General features: G+C 38.4%; 1 protein-coding gene across 1 annotated transcript in view; it reads right to left on the reverse strand.

Moving 5' to 3' along the window:
• LOC126195404 (long-chain fatty acid transport protein 1-like) overlaps positions 1-8,314 on the reverse strand; it is a 170,650-nt gene extending 162,336 nt beyond the window's left edge. The window contains exon 1 of the mRNA XM_049933996.1: positions 8,069-8,314. Coding sequence (XP_049789953.1) covers positions 8,069-8,247 — 179 coding nt within the window. The 5' untranslated portion in view covers positions 8,248-8,314. The remainder of the gene's footprint in view (positions 1-8,068) is intronic.
• Between the last annotated feature and the right edge of the window lie 2,949 nt (positions 8,315-11,263).

Here is an 11,263-nt window from a genome sequence, read left to right on the forward strand (position 1 = left end):
GCCATGATTGGCAGCGTCTCCGATGGCGCCCTTCTTCCAACTGCCCCCCCCCCTCCCCTCAGAGGGGGGGAGGGGGGGGGGGAGAGGTGCACACGTCTTAGGTGACTGTTCACATCTCAGGTCACACCTCCTGAACATCAATCAGCAATTTGGGAAGGTAGCAGCTCAGGCAATCACTCGTCCCTGGGCCTGGCCTCTACCACGTGGTATGTGCAAACCCTACCTATCGAGCCAGGGCTGGGAATTACGCGATACCCAGTCACCCTTAGAAGTTGAGTCTTTATGTTCACATCATGAATTAAATCATTTCATTTTCTGACTGAGATGCAGTACTTAAACTCGCTTATCCGGTTCACGCAAAATGTGGACATTTATGCTTATTTTCGTATGTTCTGGATAGTGATGACCGTAATTGCTACAGCTGCACGATGCTTACTGATCCCAGTATCTGCATGAATGCCTTCATGGAGATTGGGTTCGTTCGTTCACAGTTAAGTCTAATTTACTTCACAACAGAGGCAAGCCCAGCAATCCCCAGTGTGTCATATACCAGTCTCCTTTCATTAGGCAGCACTGTGAGCATACAGCAATCACGTTTTCCTGGAAGGTGCAAAGAAATCAATAAGCCGTTCACCGTTTCTTACTTGCCACATTTTGATTTTATTTTAATAATACACTCAAGTCGTCCTTTCCTGTCCGTGTAAGCGAGACAATAGTGAGGTTTAAGAAAGACAATGTCAGGTGTTATTACAAGTGACGTATTTTTCACGTTCTTCATTTTAAACTCGCTTTCTTATACGAAAGTGATCCATGTCTAAGGTAAATACCGTGAAAATTATCATGGTTTAATTAGTTTAATTATGTGAGCCTCCAGCGAGTTTTCGTTCATTGACAATTCTAGAAGGGGCGACTTCGATGTTAGCCCAGTCTTTTGTTTCGATAATTGTTACAAGGACGTACCTCGAGACTAAAATTTGTTATCTAATGTCTTCATACCAAGGTCAGTCAGAAGTGGCTCGTAACAGGAGTGTCCGAAAGTGAAGAACGTTTACTCTGAGGTACTTTAGATACAACAGATATCTAAAAGGATAGTAAACATACGTACGACAAAGATTCATCGCGTCCGAGCTTTTTCAATGCATTATATAAAACTTCACTGTCCTCGACATGAACACACTCGAAAACGACTTGATTGATTCGAAAAAGGCGGTATGTTTGAAGCCATTAGCAATGGGAGAATTTGATTTCAATGAAAAAGGTTTAACACGTAAGCATGGCAGTGTTTTAGTTAAAAATCGAAAGCCAGATTGAAAGATTAAAGATGCGTCCGCACGAAGCGCATTTGTGCTTGCGTATTTTCCTGGAAATGGAGGAGATGCACAAAACGCATTGCTACCCCCATCGGTGGGAATCTTTGCGCTTTTTAGCAGACAATGGGCAGCTGGGATCCTTGGGTTTGATTGTGTATTACGTTGAGGCTATGCTGCAGTGCGATTTATGTGCAGTCCTGTCTGTTGACTCCAAAGGAAGCACGATTAAGTTTGTAACTGATTATAGACAAAGAAAAAAGTCGTGTGTAATGCCGCTTCTGAACATTATTTGAATAAAAATTCGGGAAGTGTTGCCCTAGGCGTCACGTATTACATAACAAGTCTCCGAGCATATATCTTGAACAATGAGATACCGTAAGTTTAGAAGCAGGAACACTGAGAAAAGTAACCCAAAAATTTTTGGAAAGAATATATGAAAACTGTGGACGAGTATTCATGCTATGGTGACTTAAAAGCCCAATAACTGAGGAACCTGACATCAAAGCAAAAGAAGTGATGCGGTATGTGTAGCTCAACAAACTACTAAAAATAGAAATGAAGTGCACTGATGATGCAAAAAAATACGAAACTGAAAACCACAACTTTAGCTCTAGTGGATCCTGGCGTCTATGAAATTTCCAAATTTGTCGAGTCCGAGGATGCTAATTTACATATCATATTTCATGATTAAATACAAATAACGCATTGAACGTAAATTAATCCTCACATAACGAATAACGTCTAAGAACCTCCCTTAAGTATTTCTCTGTTTCAAGAATAATATTTATTCTTGTTCCTTTCATCCGGTATGCAAGGGAACTGCATGGATATGGAACGAGTCATGTGATAACAGTACTTATAGATGTTAATAGATACAAATTGTAATATTGCACAGGAACAAAATACGCTAATACAGTGAAAAAGAGGTAAAAACAGTCGAATAATAGATTGGAGTTACCACACATTAGAAGTTACAATTTTAATGGAAATAAAATGCTTTGTTTTGAAATGATGAATAAATAATTCAAACAATATATCAATTACCAGTCACTAGCTAACAAAATTATATTGTCAGCCTTATGCTGCAGTTTCCCAAAGCGAAAATCTAAAATCTTGTCGTGGTCTCCTTCTGAAATTTGCAAACAAAACGTTGTCATCACTCTGTATTTCTTCTACCCCTGTTGTTTATATACTTATTTACCTACAGTAGCATTTGTGTTTTCTTTTTTTGTCGCCTTTTCATCACAAACCAGGCAAAGAAGGAGATTCATAGCAGACTGTTTGCGCAATGAGACAACGCGTGGATACGAAAACGCCCATCCGTTCTTTCCACAAATTTCTGTACATGCCCTTTATTCCTTGCGTCTGCGATTGCGCGCGACGGAAGAGGCATCATATGGAGATATCTTCAGGCATCATAACGAACACTTACTTCGTGAACTTGTTCAAAGCACTCATTGTATGAGTCTCATACAGATTGAGCATTTAGACACAGAAAATGGAGAACTAAAGAAGGAACTAGAACAACTCGCAATGTCCCGCGCAGCAATAGCCAGTTTGGAACCTAATCAAAAGCAATTAGCTTCAGGAAGTGCAGCAAGCGAGTATAAATATGTTCTTCGGAAACAAATAGCACAGGCATTGTCGTAAACTGAAACGCAAGCTGGCTGCAATAAGGTTCTAGGAAGTACAGTACTCGAGATAGTAGTTTAACGTACAAAAAGTAAAATGTCGTACAATTCCGTACAAATGTATTTTATTGTCCTACAAGATAAAAAGCGTACTGTCACCTAGGAGGATGCTAAGTTCAGCCAACCTGGATATGATGTGACGTCATTGTGACGTATATACGCTTTAGTCGATTAACACACCTATCGACTTTTACGAACGTTCGAGATTCTAAACTGTCGTCAGCTAGTGGCTTGTTTTGACACGTGCGATTCTGAAAGCAGCTCAGTGTGGTAGCGTTTATGTATTTCGCCAAAATAAAAGAGCTGGATATTAATAGAAATATTCCTGACCGTGGCCTTGAAAACACCACGTAAAAAAGTGAAGTCTTCTTATGTCCCGACCAGATTAGATTGTGTGATTGTTGTATTGAATGCTTACGCCGAAAATAATATTTATTTACTATCAAAGTTTTAGTATGGTTTCATACAATTGGTCTTGTCAGTACATATTAGATTGTAGCAGCATACTCTTGCTGACTTTTTTTTCTTAATTTGTATAGCTGAAAGAGAACTCGTGCAAGTTTGTTAGCTAACTAATTTATATGTCCATCCCAAGATAGTCTTTTATCAACTATAATGCCAAGTAATTTTACACTCGGACCGCAGAGACAGGTACCTTAGTGTCCAGTAATGACTGATGTGTAGAATGATTTAATTTCGAACTTAAAAAAAAAAGAGGCATTGTTGAAGAAAAATCGTCGACCGGAGATGAAATACGAGGGGAAGTGGATTTCTCAATGTAATCTTAACCAAAGATTAGTGTCTAGTACTGATTGACGTATGAAATGATTGAATGCAGTGTCAAAACATTCCATGGTGGTATGATAGTGTCAAAGCATTCCATGGTGGTAAGCTTTTCTCTCATTAGTCTCTCGAATGCTGAACACATAATTAGAGACGAGCAAACGAAAAACAAGGCACAGGCACAAACACAGTACAATAAACGATTTAAACGCAAGGAACGCAAAACACATTTAAACGAATGGCGCAGAGCACTGCGCTACCCTGTCACAATCTCTCGAAAGTTCACAAAAGTCGAATAGTCGATATACGGTTTCTATCGTTTTCGATGTAGCGTGTATACGTCATAATGACGTCACATCGTATCCAAGTCCGGTGAACTTAGCATCCTCCTGTCACCTAGGCCAGAGTTACGTTCCCACAATGTCTAAAGAACGAAGTTTGAACTCCATAAAAAAGGACGCGCGCTATTGTTCTTTTTGTCCGAAACATATCATCAGACGAAGAGCTCTACAAGATGAACTTTAGTAACAACGCCACCCAGAAAGATTTCAAAGAACAGGCGAAGATCGAGCATAATACGAAACAAAGGGTACTGCCATTCAGAAGTCAGTATTCGCATCAGAAGCGCCCTACTCATCGAGCAGAAACAGAGTATTACTTTCTAAGTACATCAAATCAAGGATTTCTGGTAGTTTGTAGTAGTTCACCCTATTTGATCCTGAACACATCTCAAGAACAGGCAATGCTCAGGAAACGACATGCATAGATGAGCCGAGGAAGGCCGTGAAAAGTAAGACTGTGAAAAAAAAAATAATAATCAAGAGGACTATAGTCAAGACAACTCGCAGCACTGTTACCAGCTTTCAGTTGTGAAGCGCAAACAGCTGCACGCGTAAACAAAAGCCGCGTACAGTCCTGACAATACAGGCGTTGCCATAGAGACGCTTACAAAATCGCGTTACGTGACTGGTTGACGCAGGCGCGCGAAGCTGCCGCACATAGCCCAATGCAGTTGTCAGAGATCAACTTAACGCCGACTCACCAAAGTGAGTACCTTACTTGTTACGCTTCAGTATACGCCACACAGTCAGCATTCGTACAGGGAATATACAAACGTAACAAGCCATACATACAATTTTTTTCATGCATATGAGCTGCACTATGTTGGCGTTAAATGTGCATGTCTGCATCAAAAGTGCACTTAAGTGTGTCGTAGTTTTTGTGATCATGCATTTGCTAATGTGGAACCCACTCTCGTTTGCAACACAAAGCGAAGTGACACAGTAGTAAGACACTGGACTCGTATTCAGGAGAATGGCAGTTTAAATCCCTATTCGTCCATCCAAATTAAGGTTTTCGTGGTTTCCATAAGACGACTAAGGCACCTGCTGGAGCGGTTCCTTTGAAGATGACACATTTGATTTCCTACCTCCATCTGATTTTGTTATCTGCCTCTGGTAATCTCATCGTGGATCGGACGATAAAACTTAATGAGCCTTGCTTCGCTGACGTCAGATAACTGCAGTAACTCCATATTGCCTAGATACAAAAGTAGAGATGGTCTGGGTCCACATCATCTCCAGAAAAAAAAAAACCCAGAAGAGTCTATGATTTGCAGCCTATTACTGTAGTTAAGTTTGAGTTTAGATATTAAATAAACTAGGAACATAGAGACTAAATGTAGAAGGGATTTCCTATGTTGAGGAACTGCTGGGTGAATTGCTGAATAATCGTTGTCTTTGTGTCTTGCTGTCTGTGTATAGTCGTCTACTGTACCTTTAAATAGTATTTGTTTGTAACTCGTATTTGGGATTTCAGTTCAGTTACCTATTTCTACTGCCTCAGCAGCTTATTTGGCTACATAGACCTCAGCATCATTACCAGTGATTCCACTATATGATAACACCCAATCATCGATACCAGCTCTTCAGCGATCCTATATACAAAATTGTTTGGAAGAAGATAGACGATGAGTGCATAATCTACAAAAATCTTTTAGAGCAGATTACAGCATGGGTCGAGCGCCTGTAATAGTATATAGGTGTTGTTCTATATGACAGACTATGGTGCCTAGGTGTTGTTCTGTATGACAGACTATGGTGCCACGTAGGATACTTTTGCATATTGGCAACATAGGTACAGTGCTATGTGACATGATCACTGCAACAGAGGCTTGCACAAAACAAAGACATGGAAGAAAACACGCAATGACATGGCGGTAGCAGCTCAGCCTGCTTTACCAATTAATCCTTAACTAAATGCCACCATTACTTTTTCAAGATGTATCAGAGAACAGTTAAGTTGGAGGTAATCACCATCAGCATATGATTACAAAAGTTTGTTGGGTACATCACCCGGGAGATCTAATCGAAGATTGGATTACTAAACGACCTAGCAGATTCGGTTTCTTATAAGGAGCAAAACCAAACAAGATGACCTGAGTAAGAAACAGACACAATGACTACGTCAGGTGAGCAGCATACATCACCACAACAGATTTAACTCAGTGATAATGTGGATTACAAGAGAGATCGAAAATGGGTTTTGTCATTGCAATATATATCTTAAATTTCGCCAGAAATAAACATATGAATATGATCATTATTTATCCATCAGTTTCTACAATAATTCCATCATGTTAAGTGTTGACTTATATGATGATACGCAATTCTCCTTAATACTTTTATCTGGTGATCCGAAGAAGGGTCACACCAATCACTCTTAGGAGACACGGTAGTAAAATCTTAGTTCATTCTTAGATTGAAGTGACCTCATTACCACAGTAAGTTTCTTGCACTTTTGATAACAGCAGTCAATCTGTGCTATGTCTCTGTTTTTCCTCAACATATCCATCATCAACAGTGTGGTCCTGTTCTTGAAACTGTGTTACGATTTTGTCTTAACAATTTTCCTTTTAAAACGAGTTTAATCCCAACTAGACAAGTACTATGCTTGTGTCAGATACTGCATCTGTATTAGTCCCAGATTATGAATCTTTTTGTAACAAAGACGTTCACGGTAAAATAATTTTCATGTAAATAAACAATTTTAATCCATTTGAAAATATTAATTAATGTAGAGCCAACGGCCTTGCTGCAGTGGTAACACCGGTTCCCGTCAGATCACCGAAGTTAAGCGCAGCGGGCTGGGCTAGCACTTGAATGGGTGACCATCCGGTCTGCTGAGCGCTGTTGGCCAGCGGGGTGCATTCAGCCCTTGTGAGGCAAACTGAGGAGCTATTTGACTGAGAAGTAGCGGCTCCAGTCTCGGAAACTGACATACGGCCGGGAAAGCGGTGTGCTGACCACATGCCCCTCCATATCTGCATCATTTGACGCCTGTGGGCTGAGTGAGGATGACACAGCGGCCAGTCGGTACCTTTGGGCCTTCATGGCTTGTGCGGGAGGAGTTTAGTTTTAATCAATGTAGAGCGCAGTTACAGCTTTTATGTAGAAGATGGAGCTCCAACTATATCTTCCAGAACTTCTTCAAAACATAGTTATAATTTATGGAGGTACCTCACGTCTACGCAACTACTTTAAAGGCAGTTTGTTTTTTGCCATATGCGTTTCGCATCTTTTGTTTACGAAAGATCTTCAGTGACCTGTAATACAACTTTCCTTTTATACATGTAATAAACGTATTATGTAGTAGTTACACTATGTCTCTTCGTTACATTTTGTTATGTTTTTCTTTTGTTTTTCAGATTAGAAAACTTTTGTAGCGCAAATTTTATATTCTAAAAAACAAGAGAAAATATGACAAAATGTAATATTGCAACTATTAGATATTACATTTATTATATTGTAAAAAAGAGACATGTATTACGAGCTAGTGAAGGTGCTTCATAAATAAGACGCGAAAAGCGTACGGCAAAAAATAAACTGCCTTTCATTTAGTTGCATGGACGGAAAATGCCTCCATGAATTTCGAAGCAACGACGGAAAACCGGAAAAAATGACGATAGTCACAATTTTTTAGTACTGTTTACTTACGACTAGGCAAGAGCTACTTCAGAACTCACTGTTCTTACGAATTTTATCTTCATCGATAATTATTTTAGGACAAGACGATGCAATTAGTTACCATAACTCACGATTTTGAACACTATATAATGTTAACAGATAATAGCTTATATACTAACAAGATGGAAACGCGACGGACATGGACAATAAATTATCCTTCTTAGTACAAAAAATGTAAATAACATGGTGAAAATGCTACTGACTAGTGAATAACAGTAAAAAATGAAAAAAAAAACCTCCTTGGCATTTAGGTACTTACTGCCTATCTCGATGCCGTGTTTTGTACAGGATATAAAACCATCTGTACCGTTTTCCTGTTGCTACAAAAATCAGAACTGATAGAAGAAGTGTTCGAAGGATGGCCTCTTTCTCGAGAAAAATTACTGCTGCTATGTTTGCACCGAAGAGGGCAAGAAGTATTATTCTTGTTTCAACCATCGTGCCTCCGGTAATTGAATGGATCTAGGATACTATATTACGAACACAGCGCGTCGAACTGAGTCCACGCGCAACTCTGACCACAGTTATCAGTCACTCACATCACATAACTTATCGTGTTTGAAGGTAATGATAACAGTTTATAGACGATAAGACTGTCTAAAAATCAAATCATGCATGTGATTCAGTCTAAAGTTATGATTAATGTTAATCGTAAAGTGGTAGTCTACAGTATTTTGACCAGTCACGATATATTAAAATCCATTTAGTGAATGTTACCCCCCTTGATAATAACACTGGACTGTGGTGGCACCGTCTGTCTTTTGTCGCTGTAAGTAACATTTCGGAAAGTGATGGCGGGAAATGCGTAGTTGAATTGAGCAGACGTAAACAGTAAACACCGCTGGCTTAGGTTATAATGTTTACTTACAAAACAGCTTGTTATTGCGTGAGAAGCAATTATACATTTAAAGAAATCTCCAGCCGATAAGATGAAACGACGGAAAGAAACGCAGAATATAGGCCAATGTCTTACGAACATGCTATGTTTATTTCCTCCTTTTTGTGCAATATTTGCAGAAGTGACAGTAAATGCACAGTGTTAACAGTTCATATTTTTTCGATTAACAAATGTACTGTGACTGCAGTTCGAAGTATTGCTACGTATATATGCAGACATGGCGCTTAAGTTTCAAAAACGAAAGATATCTCCAACTACAAATCCCAGAAAACCCGTCTTCGAGGTCAGTTTTTATTATATGAAGCTGTGGAATAGAAGGAGACATGTATTGCATTTTAAACTTCAAACCAAACTGTGTGGCGAACATTTGTTAAAGTAGTATAGTTGCTTTGGGAGAGGTGGGAGTGTACATATGTTTTTCTTTCTATTGCTTATATGTACTTGTTACAAGGATCTCGGACAACCTTCACCTGCTGGGTACGTTGCAGACACGTTATTGATAGTTCACATATGTCGAGAATGACATTTTTGTTGCACTTTCTCATTCGCAAGTACTGGCACCCGTTTTGTTGGCACTAGAGATTTTCATGTACAGTGATTGTTTTCCCTTTTGATACTTTTATCTAACTGCCATTTCCTCTAAGTGATGTATTATCTTCAGAAGAAGTATCACTTACTTAGGTAGATAGATTTTCATTCCATAGATTGATTATGGGAAGGGCCTTGAGGGTGAAGAGAAAAATTTGCAAGCTCTAAAACACATTTATAACAAAAAAAAAAAAAAAAATCAATTTTTACCGTTCACGTCTCACATGAAATGGACCTCCAGGATGTGGAATAAACAAGAAATTTGAAACATGTTTTCACTTAAAAGATGATGACGTCCATTAGATAATAGTATAGTGATACTTCATTAAAGGGAAAGCTCTTTTATCTTATTTATGTAGATCACATTACTACATTGAAGATGTGTGCAAATCATATTTTACAAAACACTCATGTTATTTGACTAGGTCGCAGGTGCTCATTCAGGCTGTAGCACCATCATCTCGTTCTGAAGATATTTAAGGTTGGATTAATGCTTCTTTCCTTTTTTGCTGTTTTAACCAGCTATGCCTTTTTTGAAACCCTTTTCCTGTACTATTTCAGTGCATTGCATAAGATTTCACCTGTGCCATTTAAAATGTAAATAAAATTAAATTTATATCATAACTATCATATACACATGATTGGTAACAATATATCCGGGATGTAACAGTAGTTTCTCATAGTCTCATATTTTTGTATTTCTATCAATATATATTTCTTCATTCATTTCACATCTCCATGTTTTCTCTTTCACACTGAGATACATTAATATAATTTGCAAATTAATATGAATAATTGTCTTGTGTTTGCCGCCTTCTCAGCTTTCCATGTGACTCCTTGATATAGTCTAAGATTCTTGTCACATTTATCTCTTTATTTTTAATCCACAAGGTGTTGTATCTCCTCACTCATATTTTGCTTGTACCTTTACTTGTTTATTAGTAATTATTTCACCTACATGTAGGAATTCCACATGGGTGGTAATAGACACTAACTTTTCGCATGTCTATTTCAAGGAGTGATTCAAGTACACAAGGGATTTGTGCATAAAATATGTTCTGTTCATTTATAAGAAGTAAACTTTTATGTTTAAATTAATCTGTCTCCTGACTTGTCCTTGTTATGACAGAAATAATGTTGGGCACAGTATGCTTTTAATTAAATTAATGAAGCATCCATGTGATGTAATTCTTAGAACATGTATTTGGGATGACAAGACATTGCATAAACTTGTAAATGATTGCTGCAGTCTATAATTTACAAGTCAATATAACAGTCGCTGAGTGCAACCGTGTTGCGAATGGAAAGTAACCTGATTGCATAAACTGCTTACAGAGATGTGCAACGTAATAGCAGAAAGCTTTCTTTTGGGTCAGCATTTCCGCTAAATATTTATGTTGCTAAATACAGTAATCCAAGCATTGGAAAATCCAGAATGGAATAATAATTAAAGCTTTCCAGTAAAGAGTTTTAAATATTCAGATCGAATTTGGTGAGAATTCTGTAGCTTGCTCATTGCTCAGTACATACTCGATGGCTAACTGGCCTGTCTTGAATTTTCTCACAGATGTGTTGCACAAAAAGGTCAATATGCCTAAAACTCTTGGGAAATCCAGCATTTTTGGCCAGAGTAATGGCACTTGTGTTATAAACAAGAGTAACAGGAACACTCTCCTGTTGCCGAAATTTGTTCAAAGATTTTGAATGACCGTACTCCTTCTCTTGCTCATTTATTGACACCCACATATTATGATTTTGTTGTTGGCAGTGATGTGAATTGGTGCTGCTTACTTTCCCCGATAATTGCTCCTCCATAAAATCTTCCATTCACTCTACTATCTGTCAAGTTGTTGAGTCACTAGCACAGTCAGCATCAGTGTATATCTCACGTCTTCTGTTTGCATGGCTAGCTTCATATGTTAGCCCTAAACCTATGAGATTGAACTTTTGATACACTTTATGATGCTT

The sequence above is a fragment of the Schistocerca nitens genome, chromosome 7, assembly GCF_023898315.1.
Source record: "Schistocerca nitens isolate TAMUIC-IGC-003100 chromosome 7, iqSchNite1.1, whole genome shotgun sequence".
In the NCBI taxonomy this organism is placed as follows: domain Eukaryota; kingdom Metazoa; phylum Arthropoda; class Insecta; order Orthoptera; family Acrididae; genus Schistocerca; species Schistocerca nitens.